The following is a 16,747-nucleotide window of genomic DNA, read 5'->3' on the forward strand; positions in this document are numbered from 1 at the left end:
CAGGTGAGGTAACAGCACGTTCCAGTTTGCACAAGAGCCCAAGTTGTGTTTAAAGGAGCCTTGAAGACCTTAAAGGTTTTTCTGAAGTGCTCAGAATCCCAGAGTTTAAGGAAGAGAGGTTTTTCATGCCTGGGACTCCGTTCCCTGAGCACTTCATTTACCTGCAGCAGTTTGCTTGATGTGGAGATTGGACCTGAAAATGCTTTAATTTTGTATTTGTTGTGCTCTAAAGTCAGAGATGGACCAAAATCTGCCAACTTCAGCTTCCTGGCAGGATGCAGACAAACAAATCCTGCTGGAATCCTCTTTATTCCCACCAGGAACGCTGCCAGTGCAGGGATTTTCCTTATCCGAGTGCTTTGGGTTTTTCACTCTTTTTTTTGGGTTTGGCTGGAGTTTTTCTATATTTCTTTAAAAACTGATTCCTGACAATTCCATCTTCGAGCCTTGAGTGGATTTTGAGAGCTCCCAGGAAGAATTTAACACTTCCAGAGTTGGGAATTAACTGGGAGGATTCCATAAACCTGAACTTGCTGGTGAAGCTGGCAGGAAAATCCCATTTTCCTCAAGCTCCAGAGCTGGAGTTTGGCACAGCTGGGTTGGGTGTGGAGTCCTCCAGTTCCTGTATCCAACAGCTGAATCCAGCAGGAATTCCTCCAGGCTCCTGTAGCATCCTGACCTCCCTCCTGGCACAGAAAAGTTGGGAATTCTCAGGATTTGCTGAGGTCCAGGTGGAGGATTTGTCTTCCTCTTTTCTCCTTGTTAATTTTCCTGTATTCAGCTGCCTGTTGTGTCAGCCTGGAGAGAGGGAAAGCAGCAATTTTGGGGCAGAAAGCTGAGAGTTTTCAAGAAAAGAGCTCCAGAATAATTGGAAAAATCTCTCTGGAAAATCTCTCTGGCCACTGTTGCTCCTTGGGGATGGAATTTGCAAGTCTGAACCCAGCAGGGTTTGAAGGAGAGGAGTAAAGGGAAGCAACCCTGCTGGATTTTTGGAGAAAGAGCAGGAAAATGAGATTCCTGCCTCTTTTCCTGGGTATTTTCCATGCTCTGAGTGAGTAATTCTGGAGTACGAGGGTCTCTAAGGACAGGGGATGAGGAGGTGTGGTGGTGCCACAGCAGCAATTCCTATTTTCTAACAGAATATCAATTCTATGAGGGGTTTTTCCTTGGAAAAAAAAAAAAAAAAAGTCATTTCTGGTGTGTCTTTGGGAAGCAAGGAAGAATTCAGGAGGAATTTCTGCGTGGAAGGGGCTGCCCAGGGAGGTTTGGAGTCCCCATCCCTGGAGGTGTCCAAGGAATGTGACACTCCAGGCATGGGTGGGGATCAGGCACAGCAAAGTTTTTCCAGCCTCAGCGATTCTGGAATTCCATAAATAAAGGATTTTGCCTCCTGGGACAGCTCCTGCCAGAACTGGAACAGGGATGTTGAAGCAGGATTTTATTCTCCTTTTTTTTTTTTTTGTGGGGGCAGCTCAGATTACAAGTTAGCATTTGCACATCTGGTTCAAAAATTGGTGCCTCACCAACAGAGAGGTGAAAACAATCAGGGGAAGAAAGGTTTTTTTTTTATTTTTATGGAATTCTTGGAGATCTCTCTGATATCCCCAGATTTCCACTTTGGAGTGTTTGCAGCAGAAATTGGAGAGTTCCACATAAAAAGTGGTTTATTGGGGTGGGAAGGTGGGAAGTGCTTGGGTTTTGCATCCAGGATTTTTAAACTTATTCCATAGAATCCCAGAATGGTTTGGGGAAAGGATCTTAAAGCTCCCCAGGGCAGGGACACCTTCCCCTGTCCCAGGCTGCTCCAGCCTGGCCTTGGGCACTTCCAGGGATCCAGGGGCAGCCACAGCTTCTCTGGGAATTCCATCCCAGCCCCTCTCCACCCTCCCAGGGAAGAATTTCTTCCCAATATCCCACCTAAACCTTCCCTCTTTCATTTTGGTGCCATCCCCCTTGTCCTGTCACTATGATTTGACCAAATCCTGTCTATTCCTGATGTAGTTCTGATGGAAACCAAGAACATCCAAGGATTTTTTTTTTTCCTACAGTGCTGCAAAAAATAGGAAAAAAAAAAAAAACCCAAATGTGCTTTATTTAATCTGACACCAATTCCCAAATGGTTCTGTGCTTCACTTCTGCCATTCCCAGGAGAGGGATGAAGGAATGAGTGGAAAAAATCCTTCAATCTGAGCTTCCCACCTGTCCTGGCAGATGACTGCCAGGAGTTTGTGCTCTCTTGTTTATTCTGGAATCACCTTTTGGACAAATAAAAGCAGCATCATTCCAGGGTTGAGCACCCAGCTCCTGGATTGAGGTTTTTTTTTTCTTTCTTTTTTTTTTTTTTTTTTTTTTATTTTGGCTTCTTGCAGATTTATTTAGAAAAAGAAAGTAGCTGCTGTCACCAGATGCCTGCAGATGGCTTTAATCAGGTTCCAAACGTGCAACAATGGCACAAAGGAGCAGAATGAGCTCGGGTGGTTTCTTGTAACTCTCTTTTAGGGGCAGCAGCCAAATTGTTTCTGCTGCATTTGGTTCTGGGAGCTGTTAGAGGAGCTCGCTGTGAGGTTTTTTTTCCCAGGATTCTGAGCCATGCAAGGCAAGAAAATGGGGTTTGCCCCAGAGTTTAAGTGAATTACAAGGTGAGAAGTTATCAAATAGGCTCTAAAATGTTATTAGCTGAACTAATACCCCTATTTTGCTTTTATTCCCTGTCATTTTTTTTTCAGTTTTACTCATCTTTAATGGATTGCAGTGCTTCAAGTGGTTCCTTCTCCCTCTTTTTTTTTTCCCACCTCCATGTAGAGCAACCAAGTGATTCCTTCTCCCTCTTTTTCCCTTCTCTATTTCCCTTCTCCCTCTTTTCTTTCTCCATCCCTTCTCTGGAAAAGACCTAAGTAGGTGAGAAAAGGAAGATTTTATAGAGATTCCTTAAAAAATCAGCTTTTATGGAGAGGGAAGAAAAAAAAAAAAAAAAAAAAAAAAAAAAAAAAAAAAAGCAAACCCAAGAGTTAAAGCTGATAATTACAAAGAGCAGAGCTCTGAGTGTTTCTTTCCAGAGCTTTTGAAATCCAAGGTGTTCATTCCCCATCCTGAAATCCCAGTGTTGCTCATGGCTTGTCCCATCCACTTTGGGATTTCTGGGGCAGCTGCAGCCCTGTGATCTCTTCGAGGTTTGTTTTGAGGTTTGTTTTTTCCCTCACCTCGTGCCTGTGTTTACAGCTCCTGACTCACAAATCCTGTTCCCCTTTAATCCCAGCCTTGGAATTCCCACTGGGAGCTGCAGCTCTCTCTGTTCCTGGGAGGAGATTATCACAAAGTGTTTGTGTGTGTGTGTGGAAAAGAGAGGAAAACTCTCCTTAGTCCTGTGCCAGCTTTCCCAGGGATTTATTTCACTCTGTGGCGTGTGCAGGGCTGGTCCTGCAGCTGTTCCAGCTGCCTTTGGAACATGTGAGGCTTTATTCCAATCCTTTTTTTTTTTTTTTTTTTCATGGAAAGAGTCAAAAATATGAGTCAGCAAGAGAAAGAAATGTTGAGTGTGAAGAACTCTGAAGCGTGGTGGGTGGAGAAGCTTCACTTTCGAGGAAAAGCCTCTCATTCAAGTGGTTTGGGGTTAAATAAACACAATTTCTTCCTGACTTTCAGAATTATGGCTTGGATTTGTAGGAGAGTTATCTGTGGATACCTAAAGAGAAGAGGGGGATATCAAACACAGCATCAAAGGTGCTTTTGTGCTGAGAATTCCTGAATTTAGACACAGCAAAGCTGCTTTGTCAGCTGACTGAGGTGCTTGGAATTCCCTTCCCTTTCCCAAGCAGGAAATCTCCTGGCCCAGCACAGGAAAAGCCAAAGCAGTTGACAAAAGGCTCTTGATTTATCTCCTGCATTGTCACAGGATTCCTTAATCTGGTTTTATTGGTTTTTTTTCTTTTTTTGTAATTCCCTGGCTCTGCTGTGGGACCCTGCAGAACCCAGCAGCCTCTTCCTCCTTGGGAATTGAGGAGAAATTCAACATTTTTTGAAAATTACACTTCACAGAGCCCGTGAGCCACCAGCTGTTTGATGAATCCCTAAAAAATTCTGTCTTTCAGGCCTATTTTTTTTGTTCCAAAGTAGAAAATCCGGTGTGCTGGGGAGGCTGAAGGGTTAAATTCCCCACGCTGTCGCATATGGCAGTGAGCAGAATCACAGATGTTGATGATACAACATAATTAGTATTCTTTTATGTAAATGAAGGCTGTCAATGTTACCACAGTGTCTGCACTCCTGCAAGCTGGAATTTCTGCCACTTGCTCTCGCTGGGGTTAAAGATTCTAAATAAAATTCCATGATTTTTATATCCACACCTGAGGGGGGGAAATTAAGAGGGAAAGAGGAGAAAAAAAAGCTCAGGGAGGGAAAAAGGTGAGGAAGGGATTTTTCCAACTTGGAAAAAAGAGACCAAATCAATCCTTTGTTTAGGTGAGGATTTCCAAAATCCTTTCCACATCTCGGGATTTGGGAGGGAATGAGCCCAGCCCGAGGGAAATGTGGGAATTTCTGAGCTGCTTTCAGTAAAAACCTCAGCGGTTCTTTGGGTGCTGAAGTGGCCACTTGAGCTTTCAGTGGAGTCCAGGAGAAAGAACTGGAGAGCTTTGATTTTTCCTCTTGAGAGATTCCATCCTCCACAGCAGCAGCGCCGATAAAGGTGGTAATTAAAGCAAATTTGTGTCATTTGGGGCCACTAAAAATGCATTTCCTTCACCTGGCCAGGTCCCTGCCCGCCCATGCAGGTGAGGGGTCAATCCCTGTCTCAAAGCTTTGGCAAGAGTTCCACTTTGCACCTCATAAAATGATGTTTTAACCACATATTCTGTGTGCCAGGCCCCTGTGTAAGCAACTTAATTCAGATCCGTTTTTCCATTCTCTTCTACCTCTGTTTTTTCCCCCGTTTTTTCCCATTTTTCTCTCCTCTGTGGTTATTTTGTTGCACTTTGCACCTGCCAACTCCTCATTGCTTCCTTTGTATTGTTTGAAAAAACCAGCTAGAAATGAAATTTAACTGAGCACAGCTTTTCTTTTTTTGATCTTTCCCCCTTCTCCTCCCCCTGTCTCTTGCCAGGCAATCGAAGCAGCCAAAAATCCAAGTGATCACAGGAGGGGCACGTTTTTTCCTCCTGTTTTTTGGGTTTTTTTTTTCTTTTTGACTCCCATTTTTTCCCTCTGCCATATGTTGGGTCATCCACTACAAAAGCCTCACCGTGAAGAGGCTCCATGTGATCAGCAGATTTTTACAGCCTGCTCAAATGAAAAAAAAAAAAAAAAAAAAAAGAAAGCAGAGAATGGAATGGAATTTTGTGTGTGGACATCTGAGAATTCTGGGGGTAATTCCAGACGATTATTTCTGGGATAAACACCGAGGGGTTAATGATGCTCCTGCCAGCGTTCCAGGCTTGGTTTCTGTGCATCACCAGGATATTTTCCCCTCTCTCTCCCTCTGCAGGGCTTTGAAGCTGCCTGGCAGTGAGGACTTTGCAGTAATTAAATTCCCCGGGATCCGTGGGAGGATGACGGGGCTGCCGCGCGCCCCGGCCGCGGCGCGGCGGAGCAGAGGATGTGTGAGCTGCACTCCGTGAGTAGCCAGGGGCTCCGAGCCCTCCTTGTGCCCCCAGAGCCTTGGAGGGACTGGGAAAAGGGATCCACAGCTCACTGGGGATCTTTTATCAGACCAGCCTTTTATCAAGACGTAGGATTTTACCTTTAGAATCCTGTAATTCTTTGGTGTGTAACTCCAAACTCCACACACAGTGTCAGCTGCTGCTTTCCCATTTTGACAAAATCACTCAACCCTGGAATGATGCTGCTTTTATTTGTCCAAAAGGTGATTCCAGAATAAACAAGAGAGCACAAACTCCTGGCAGTCATCTGCCAGGACAGGTGGGAAGCTCAGATTGAAGGATTTTTTTCACTCATTCCTTCATCCCTCTCCTGGGAATGGCAGAAGTGAAGCACAGAACCATTTGGGAATTGGTGTCAGATTAAATAAAGCACATTTGGGTTTTGTTTTTTTTTTTTTTTTCCCCATTTTTACAAAACAATTCCTCTCCAGGCCTGGGAATCAACAACACCTCACTGCCTCAGGCCCTGAGAGATGGAGACAAAAGGGAGTTGGGGGAGCAAACCTGGGGTCAGTGACTTCATTACCTGAAGCTGTAATTGGAGGATTAAGATGCAAATGTGGGGAATTTGGGATGTGCTGTGCAGGGCCAGGAGTCAGATTTGATGACCCTTTTGGCCCTCTTCCAACTGGGGATATCCCGTGACCCTACAAAAAGATTTCAACTCCGTGTCACAGCTCTAAAACCCTTTTCCTTGTGTTCTTTGGCCCCCAAGGTCGGAGCAGCAGCACCTCCTGTGAGACATGGAGAGATTCAAATGTGGGGAATTTGGGGTGGGCTGTGCAGGGCCAGGAGTCAGATGTGATGATCCTAACCCCTCCAATCAGGCCCCCTTCCAGTGACCCTACAGTGAGACCTCAAATCCATGTCACAGCTCTAAAACCCTTTTCCTTGTGTTCTTTGCCCCCCAGGTTTGGAGCAACAACTCTTCCTGTGAGACATGGAGAGATGCAAGCAGGGAGAATTTGGGGTGGGCTGTGCAGGGCCAGGAGTCAGATTTATCCAATGACCCTACAGCAGGATTTCAAATCTGTATCCCACCCTTAAAACCCTTTTCCTTGTGTTCTTTGCCCGCCAAGGTCGGAGCAGTGACCCCTCCTGTGAGACATGGAGAGATTCAAATGTGGGGAATTTGGGGTGTTCTGTGCAGGGCCAGGAGTCAGATTTGTCCAATGACCCTACAGCAGGATTTCAAATCTGTATCCCAGCCCTAAAACCCTTTTCCTTGTGTTCTTTGCCCCCCAAGGTCGGAGCAGCGACCCCTCCTGTGAGACATGGAGAGATTCAAATGTGGGGAATTTGGGGTGGGCTGTGCAGGGCCAGGAGTCAGATTTGTCCAATGACCCTACAGCAAGAGTTCAAATCTGTATCCCACCCTTAAAACCCTTTTCCTTGTGTTCTTTGCCCCCCAAGGTCGGAGCAGCGACCCCTCCTGTGAGACATGGATAGATGCAAACATGTGGGGCGGCTACGACTCGCCCAGGACCACTCGATCCTGAACCCCCAGAAGTGGCACTGCGTGGACTGCCACACCACCGAGTCGCTCTGGGCCTGCCTCAAGTGCTCCCACGTGGCCTGCGGGCGCTACATCGAGGAGCACGCCCTGAGGCACTTCCAGGAGACCCAGCACCCCTTGGCCATGGAGGTGCACGAGCTCTACGTCTTCTGTTACCTCTGCCAGGACTACGTCCTGAACGACAACCCCGAGGGCGACCTGAAGCTGCTCAGGAGCTCCCTGTCGGCCATCAAGGGGCAGAGGAGCGGGAGGACGCTGCGCTCCATGGCGCTGGCCGAGGACGCCTGGAGGAGGAGGAGCCCTCAGGGCCAGTCCCAGATGCTCACGGCGCTGTGGCACCGGCGCCAGGCCCTGCTGGCGAGGGCTCTGCGCACCTGGTTCCACAAGAGCTCCCGGGGACAGCTGAAACTGAAGGAGAAGAAGCAGATGGAGGAGCTGCAGAAGAAGAAGGAGGCGGCTCGGCAGCGGCGGCAGGAGATGAAGAGGCAGCTCCTGGAGGAGCTGGCCAGCACCCCCCCGAGGAAGAGCGCCAGGCTGCTGTCCCACGTGCACAGGGAGAGCTTGATCCCAAGGAAATTCAGGGAGGTGGGCGCAGCTTCCCCTACCTCACGGCAGGTGCAGAGCAGCAGGTTGAAGCAGTTCTACTCCATCCGGCGGCAGCCCCTGATGACGCCCGGGGTGACGGGGCTGAGGAACCTGGGCAACACTTGTTACATGAACTCCATCCTGCAGGTGCTCAGCCACCTCCAGAAGTTCCGGGAATGTTTCTTGACTCTTGATCTCTGTGAAACGGAAGAACTTTTAGCTAAAACTGTGAACGGGAGGGCCAGGGTGCCTGGCAGGCTGGCGAATGGGGCTGCTGCTGGCGAGCCGGGGAGGCCTGACAGGGTGGGCACGCAGAGCTCTCCGGCCGGCTTGAACGGGGGCTCCTCCATCAGCCGGAGCTTGGAGCTGATCCAGCCCAAGGAGCCCAGCTCGAAGCACATCTCCCTCTGCCACGAGCTGCACACGCTGTTCAGGGTGATGTGGTCTGGCAAGTGGGCCCTGGTGTCCCCGTTTGCCATGCTGCACTCCGTGTGGAGCCTGATCCCGGCGTTCCGCGGCTACGACCAGCAGGACGCTCAGGAGTTCCTCTGCGAGCTCCTGGACAAGGTCCAGCAGGAGCTGGAGTCCGAGGGCAGCAGGCGCAGGATCCTCATCCCCTTCTCGCAGAGGAAGCTCACCAAGCAGGTCCTCAAGGTGGTCAACACCATTTTCCACGGGCAGTTGCTCAGCCAGGTATGGAATTGCTTTTTGCACAGCTGGAGCCGGTCACACCGAGGAGCAAATTGAGGATCCCATTTAGGAGTCTCTTAGGAATTCCCAGTTCCTGAGGGAAAAAAAATCCCTTGAATTGCTGTGCAGGTGCCACCATTTCCATCCTTGTCACCTTTAGCACAAATTCACTTCAGTTGTGCCACTTCTGGATGAGTCCTGCACAAGCACAGAAGTCCTGAGCCCCTGGTTTTAGGGTTAGAATGTGTTTTTAAGGTGCCTTTGCTTTTTTTTTTTTTTTTGTCCCTTTCTGGTGTTGTTTCTGTGCCTGGGAAGAACATGATGAGGTTGGACAAAAAAAAAAAAAAAAAAAAAAAAAAAAAAAAAAAAAAAAGCTACAAGCTAAAACCTGAGACATCATTTCCCCCCTTTAAAACACTGCTAACAAGGATATTTATGCTTTTGACCCAATCTTTAAATACTCTGCTTTATGGACTCATGCTCAGTGTAAGTTCTGTGAGTCAATCATTTTATGACACACAAACCTACAGTGCTGTACTCTAAAACTCTAAACTTTACTCAGCTTAACCTGTCTCTGCTTTAAACTATAAATCCACATTCTTGCTTCTAGCACCTGAGTTTGGAAGCCTTTTCCAAGGTCTCAGATCAAATCCTGTGTTTAATTCTAAACTTTTTTTGCCTCCCAAGATTGGAGCAGTGACACTTCCTGTGAGACATGGAGAGATGCAAACAGGGGAATTTGGGGTGGGCTGTGCAGGGCCAGGAGTCAGATTTATGATCCTAACCCCTCCAATCAGGCCCCCTTCCAATGACCCTACAAGGAGATTTCAAATCCCTTTTCCTTTTGTTTTTTACCCCCCAAGGTTGGAGCAGCAACTCATCCTGTGACACATGGAGAGATGCAAACAGGGAGAATTTGGGGTGCCTGTGCAGGGCCAGGAGTCAGATTTGATGAACCTTTTGGCTCCCTCCCAGCTGGGGATATCCCATGACCCTATAAAAAGATTTCAAATCCATTTTACAGCTCTAAAACCCTTTTCCTTGTGGTTTTTGCTTCCCAAGGTCGGAGCAGTGACACTTCCTGTGAGACATGTAGAGATGCAAACAGGGAGAATTTGGGGTGCCTGTGCAGGGCCAGGAGTCAGATTTGATGATCCTAACCCTTCCAATCAGACCCCCTTCCAATGACCCTACAAGGAGATTTCAAATCCTTTTTACTAAAGGACTAAAACCCTTTTCCTTGTGTTTTTTGCCCCCCAAGGTTGGAGCAGCAGCAACTCCTGTGACACATGGAGAGATGCAAACAGGGGAATTTGGGGTGTGCTGTGCAGGGCCAGGAGTCAGATGTGATGACCCTTTTGGCTCCCTCCCAGTTGGGGATATCCCATGACCCTGTAAAAAGATTTCAAATCCATTTTACAGCACTAAAAATCAGATGTGATGACCCTTTTGTCTCCCTCCCAGCTGGGGATATCCCATGACCCTATAAAAAGATTTCAAATCCATTTTACAGCTCTAAAAGTCAGATTTGATGACCCTTTTGGCCACCAATCAGTTGGGGAAGACCCAAATTCCTGAGAATCCCCCGAATTTCAGATTCCAACACAAACCCAGCTGTGTGTGTCCCTGTGTCCCTGTCCCAGGTCACCTGCAGGACGTGCAACTACAAATCCAACACCGTGGAGCCCTTCTGGGACCTTTCCCTGGAGTTCCCGGAGCGGTACCATTCCCTGGAGAAGGGGCTCCTGCCCGTGCCCCAGGCTGAGTGCCTGCTCACCGAGATGCTGGCCAAATTCACCGAGACAGAAGCCCTGGAGGGGAGGATCTACGCCTGTGACCAGTGCAACAGTGAGTGCCACCATCCCCTGGCACTGTCCCCTGCCAGGGACACTCCGCTGGGTGCACTGGGACCTGCAGGGCTGGGAAATCATCCCAGAGTGGTGGGGAATAATCCCTGATGGATGTGCTTGGAGCAGAGGCTGGAATAAATCCTGCCCCACAAACTGGGAGAGTTCAGCTTCGCCTTGACTCGGTTTGCTCTGATTCTCTGAGAGGAAAAAGAATTGAAATGAATTTTAATGCTTTGGGATTAAAGTGGCTTTTAAGGAATTCTGACTGGCTGAGGAATTCTGAATGGCTTTTAAGGAATTCTAAATGGCTGAGGAATTCTACTTTTAAGGAATTCTGAATGGCTTTTAAGGAATTCTAAATGGCTGAGGAATTCTACTTTTAAGGAATTCTGAATGGCTTTTAAGGAATTCTGAATGGCTGAGGAATTCTACTTTTAAGGAATTCTGAATGGCTTTTAAGGCATTCTGAATGGCTGAGGAATTCTACTTTTAAGGAATTCTGAATGGCATTTAAGGAATTCTGAATGGCTGAGGAATTCCGGATCACTAAGAGATTTTAAGTGGCTTTTAAGGAATTCTGAATGATTTTCAAGGAATTCTGACTGGCTTTTAAGGAATTCTGAATGGTTGAGGAATTCCTCTTTTAGGGAATTCTGAATGGCTCAGGAATTCTGGATCACTAAGAGATTTTAAATGACTTTTAAGGTATTCTGAATGACTTTTAAGGAATTCTGAATGATTTTAAGGAATTCTGAATGATTTTTAAGGAATTATAAATGGCTTTTAAGGGATTCTAGATGGCTCAGGGATTTTAAATGGCTTTTAAGGAATTCTGAGTGGCTTTTAAGGAATTCCAAATGGCTTTTAAGGAATTGAAATGGCTGAGGAATTCTTAAGTGTCATTTAAGGAATTCTGAATTACTTTTAAGGAATTCTCAATGATTTTGAAGGAATTCCAAATGGCTTTTGAGGAATTCTAGATGTCTCAGGGATTTAAAATGGCATTTAAGGAATTCTAAACAACTTTTAAGGAATTCTAAACGACTTTTAAGGAATTCTGAATGACTTTTAAGGAATTCTGAAGGGCTCAGGAAGCATTTTCCAGCTGGAAAGAGTCAGGGAAAAGGCCCCAAGTGCCAGGAGCAGTGGGGGCACTGCTGCCAGAGCTGCTGCAGGAGCTGGGGCTGCACAAATCCAATTAACAGGTGCAGTGCTAATTGGGATCTCTGACAGCCACCTGTCCCCTTCTGCTCCAGCCTTTCCCGGGAAGAGGAGGGAGGAATTCTTCCTCTTTCCCAGCTTTGCTGTGTCTGGAAGCATTTTTTAAAACGCTTCTGTGAGAAGCTCAAAGCAGCAGAGAGAATAAAATATCGAATATTTGTGAGCTGGAATTCACCTGCTGGAAGTGCTGCAGCCCAGGATATCTTTGACTCAACATTCCTGGTGTTTTTCCAGCAGGAAAAACTCTGATTTGTCACTCAGAGGTGACAAATGTTTGTGTGATGAGGAGAAGGGAGAGTTTAGACCCCACTGAAATTCTGAAATGCTTATCCCTGTGCTGGAAAAAAAAAAAAAAAATCAACCTGTGCTGGTTTTTCTCTTTGGGGAATTAACAGAATCCTGATAATCTTTGCCTTGGGGTTTTTTTTGGGGTTTTTTTTTGCCAGGTAAACGGCGAAAATCTTCTCCCAAACCTCTTGTTCTGAGTGAAGCTAAAAAGCAGTTGCTGATCTACAGACTACCTCAGGTCCTCCGGCTGCACCTTAAACGCTTCAGGTGAGCACTGGGCCCTGGATTTTTGGGGAAAAAGTGACCAAAAGTGGGCATTTAAATACCTTCAGTTCCTGCTAAAAGCAGCTGTGTAACCTCTGAGCCATCAGATTTGTGAAACCCCCTCGTGTTGTCCCTTTGCAGGGCTTTTTTTTTTCTGCCACAATTTAATATTTTGTGCATTTGAATCCTTAATTTCTTTGGGTTTTACTCGAGTTTGCAGCTTGGAAGGAGAAGTCAGTAAGTTGAGTGAAAGGTGGGAGGTTGAGAGAATTCAGTGCCAGTGTTGGCTGTTTGCCTGTTGAATAGAAAGCAGGAAAAGCTCAAAATATGAGGAAAAGTCTCTAAAGTTGTTAGGGTGGGGGTGTGGGTGGGGTTTTATTGGTAGCACTGAGGATTTTGAAGGTGGTCAGAGGAGAAATCTGGCTCAAAAATGCCCCACCTAAAATAAAAAATATCAATGGCAGGGAGGACCTCACCTGAAATAAAAATTATCAATGAAAGGAGACCCCACCTTAAATAAAAATCATCAGTGGCAGGAGGAGACCCCATCTAAAATAAAAACCATCCATTTTTTGGGGTGAAACCTCCAGAATTCGGTGATGCTGAGCACTCTGAATGTGGGATTTGTGTGTTTGGGGATTTCCTGCAGGAGATTTTGGGGTGAAACCCCCGGATTTGGTGCTGCTGAGCAGCCAGGTATGGGATTTGTGTGTTTGGGGGGGGCTGCAGGAGATTCTGGGGCAAAACCCCCGAATTTGTTGATGCTGAGCACCCTGAGCGTGGGATTTGTGTGTTTGGGGAAGATTTTGGGGTGAAACTCAGGGCTGCGCATCCTGAGCATGGGATTTGTGTGTTTGGGAGTTTCTTGCAGTGGATTTTGGGGTGACATCCCCGAATCTGTTGATGCTGAGCAGCCCTGAGTGTGGGATTTGTGTGTTTGGGAGCTTCCTGCAGTGGATTTTGGGGTGAAACTCCAGGATTTGTTTATGCTGAACACCCTGAGCGTGGGATTTGTGTGTTTGGGAGTTTCCTACAGTGGATTTTGGGGCAAAACCCCCAGATTTGTTCATACTGAACACCCTGAGTGTGGGATTTGTGTGTTTGGGGAAGATTTTGGGGTGAAACTCAGAGCTGAACACCCTGAGCGTGGGATTTGTGTATTTGGGAGTTTCCTGCAGTGGATTTTGGGGTGAAACTCCAGGATTTGGTTATGCTGAAAACCCTGAGCGTGGGATTTGTGTGTTTGGGGGTTTCCTGCAGTGGATTTTGGTGTAAAACCCCTGGATCTGTTCACGCTGAACACCCTGAGCGTGGGATTTGTGTGTTTGGGGGTTTCCTGCAGTGGATTTTGGGGCAAAACCCCCAGATTTGTTCACACTGAACACCCTGAGCGTGGGATTTGTGTGTTTGGGGGTTTCCTGCAGTGGATTTTGGTGTAAACCCCCCGGATCTGTTCACGCTGAGCAGCCCTGAGCGTGGGATTTGTGTGTTTGGGAGCTTCCTGCAGTGGATTTTGGGGTGAAACTCCAGGATTTGTTTATGCTGAACACCCTGAGCGTGGGATTTGTGTGTTTGGGAGTTTCCTGCAGTGGATTTTGGGGCAAAACCCCCAGATTTGTTCACACTGAACACCCTGAGCGTGGGATTTGTGTGTTTGGGGGTTTCCTGCAGTGGATTTTGGTGTAAAACCCCTGGATCTGTTCACGCTGAACACCCTGAGCGTGGGATTTGTGTGTTTGGGAGCTTCCTGCAGTGGATTTTGGGGTGAAACTCCAGGATTTGTTTATGCTGAACACCCTGAGCGTGGGATTTGTGTGTTTGGGAGCTTCCTGCAGTGGATTTTGGGGTGAAACTCCAGGATTTGTTTATGCTGAACACCCTGAGCGTGGGATTTGTGTGTTTGGGAGTTTCCTGCAGTGGATTTTGGGGCAAAACCCCCAGATTTGTTCACACTGAACACCCTGAGCGTGGGATTTGTGTGTTTGGGGGTTTCCTGCAGTGGATTTTGGTGTAAAACCCCCGGATCTGTTCACGCTGAGCAGCCCTGAGCGTGGGATTTGTGTTTGCAGGTGGTCTGAGCGCAATCACCGCGAGAAGATCGGGGTCCATGTCCTCTTTGAGCAGGTATTAAACATGGAACCTTACTGCTGCAGGGACTCTCTGCCCTCCCTTGCCACAGATTCCTGTGTCTATGACCTCTCGGCTGTGGTGATGCATCACGGGAAGGGGTTTGGCTCAGGACACTACACAGCCTATTGCTACAACACGGAGGGAGGTGCGTGAGCTGGCCCCGGGCAAATCCCATCCCAATCCTCTTCCCTTCCTCAGCATTCCTTGGGCTTTCCCTCCCTTGGAATCCCTCCCCAGGATTCCAGTTCCTTGGGGGTCCACTCCTTGCCCTTCAGTAGTTTGTTTCTCTTGTTGTATTCCTATTTTTTTTTAATTTTTTTTGTCGTTTATTTTTGGGTTTTTTGGGTTTTTTTTTCTGTTTTCCTGGGAATGGTGTGAATTCTTTATTCTGCCAGAGCTGCTCCACGGAGCTGCTGCAGCTGGGTTTGCTCAGGATCCTTGGGATTGAGGAGATGAACAGAAAGTGTTTTGAGGCTGGAAAAACAGGAACTATTCATGAACAACATCCGCAGGGGGCTGGGAGATCCCAGCAGCTGGGTCAGGACGGGCTCTGCCTTCCTGGCTGCACAAATTGGGAAGTTTTGGCTGCCTGATTGAGCTTTTGGGCTGATTAAATGATCATTTGATATTTCTTAAGCACCCAAAAAATATATTTAAATTATATATTAAAAATTATATTTTAAATTATATTAATGTAAAAATTATATTAAAATATAATTTAAATTATATTAAAAGTTATGTTTATATAAAAATTATATTTTAAAGTTATATTTATATAAAATTATATATTAAATGATATTAAATCAATTTTCCAGCTCAGAGGAAAAGACAGAGGTGCCTTTTCTCCTGTGGATGTTTCCTGTGAGCAGTTCCAAAATCCAAAGGGATCCTGCCTCAGCTAAGAGCTATTTTTTTCCCTTTTTCCCAGGTTTTTGGGTGCACTGCAATGACTCCAAACTGAATGTATGTAGCGTGGAGGAGGTGTGCAAGACCCAGGCCTACATCCTCTTCTACACTCAGAGGACGCTGCAGGACAGAGCAGGAATCCCAGAGCTCCCAACTCAGGTGTTTGCCACCCAGAGCCAGTGACAAGGACACGGGACTGCCATTGCCACGAGGGAAACACTGCCAGCTGCTTCTGGGGACTTGTGGGGTTCATCTGCCCCTTCTCTGTGGGGAAACTGCAGGGATGGGATCAGGGATGGGATGGGATCAGGGATGGGATCAGGGATGGGATGGGATCAGGGCTGGGATGGGATCAGGGCACAGAGCAGGGATGGGATCAGGGATGGGATGGGATCAGGGATGGGATGGGATCAGGGATGGGATGGGATCAGAGCTGGGATGGGATCAGGGATGGGATCAGAGCAGGGATGGGATGGGATCAGGGATGGGATCAGGGCTGGGATGGGATCAGAGCAGGGATGGGATCAGGGATGGAATGGGATCAGAGCAGGAATGGGATCAGAGCAGGAATGGGATCAGGGCTGGGATGGGATCAGAGCAGGGATGGGATCAGGGCAGGGATGGGATCAGGGATGGGATGGGATCAGGGATGGGATGGGATCAGGGATGGGATGAGATCAGGGATGGAATTGGATCAGAGCTGAGATGGGATCAGAGCACAGGGCAGTGGGATCAGGGCAGGGATGGGATCAGGGCAGGAATGGGATCAGGGCAGCAATGGGATCAGGGCAGCAATGGGATCAGGGATGGAATTTGATCAGGGCAGGAATGGGATCAGGGCAGGAATGGGATCAGAGCACAGGGCAGTGGGATCAGGGCAGCAATGGGATCAGGGCGGCAGTGGGATCACAGCAAGATGTTTGGAGAACCTTCTGGAGCTGGGCAGTTCTGATTTTGGGCAGAACCTTGGGGTTTGGGTGTCTTTTTGGCTCCAAAAAACCGTGGAACGATGAAGTTTGATGCTGTTCATTCATCCCCTCTCAAAGAAGAATGAAACAGGAGAATCCCCCTGGATCAACACCCCCCAGTCCCTAAAATCCTGCTCCAGCCCCAAGAGGAACAGGTACAGTACCCTTGAGGGGCCTGGTGCATCCCAGAGCTGTTCCTGCTGGAAAAAACATTGAAATTCCTCTCAATTCCTCCCTCTGCTGCCCCTGGACTCCAATTTCTGTGCCACATTCCAGGGTTTTCTCTGGCCTGAACTCAGCTGGCAGCTAAATTCCCTCAAAAATGGGATGTTCATGGAGTTCTGCTGTGAAGAAAATGGGGTTTAACCTCCAAAAATGGGTTTTAACACACATAAAGTGGGTTTTAGCACACAACAAAAATGGGGTTTAACCCCCAAAAATGGGTTTTAACCGCCAAAAATGGGTTTTAAACTCCATAAATGTGTTTTAGTACACAAAAATGTTTTAATCCCCAAAAATGGGTTTTAACACATGTAAGGTGGGTTTTAGCACACACACAAAAAAGGGTTTTTAACCCACAAAAAATGGGTTTTAACCCCCAAAAATGGGGTTTAGCACACATGAAGTGGGTTTTAACCCCCCCAAAAAATGTGTTTTAACACCCAAGAAAGCCCC

At 47.2% G+C, this 16,747-nt stretch overlaps 1 protein-coding gene across 4 annotated transcripts in view; it reads left to right on the top strand.

The window, feature by feature from the left end:
* The window catches only part of USP49 (ubiquitin specific peptidase 49), a 29,514-nt gene that overhangs the window by 11,628 nt on the left and 1,139 nt on the right, over positions 1 to 16,747 (top strand). The window contains exons 2-8 of one of the 4 annotated variants that reach the window (XM_053964114.1): positions 5,480 to 5,608; positions 7,068 to 8,448; positions 10,089 to 10,293; positions 11,963 to 12,071; positions 14,138 to 14,343; positions 15,127 to 15,263; positions 16,151 to 16,227. In XM_053964114.1, coding sequence (XP_053820089.1) covers positions 7,096 to 8,448; positions 10,089 to 10,293; positions 11,963 to 12,071; positions 14,138 to 14,343; positions 15,127 to 15,263; positions 16,151 to 16,227 — 2,087 coding nt within the window. In that variant the 5' untranslated portion in view covers positions 5,480 to 5,608; positions 7,068 to 7,095. Of the gene's footprint in view, positions 1 to 5,479; positions 5,609 to 7,067; positions 8,449 to 10,088; positions 10,294 to 11,962; positions 12,072 to 14,137; positions 14,344 to 15,126; positions 15,371 to 15,831; positions 16,119 to 16,150; positions 16,228 to 16,747 lie in introns of those variants that run through there. The other 3 variants (XM_053964116.1, XM_053964115.1, XM_053964117.1) reach the window with 3 other exon arrangements.

The sequence above is a fragment of the Vidua chalybeata genome, chromosome 24 (genome assembly GCF_026979565.1).
Source record: "Vidua chalybeata isolate OUT-0048 chromosome 24, bVidCha1 merged haplotype, whole genome shotgun sequence".
NCBI classification, from domain to species: domain Eukaryota; kingdom Metazoa; phylum Chordata; class Aves; order Passeriformes; family Viduidae; genus Vidua; species Vidua chalybeata.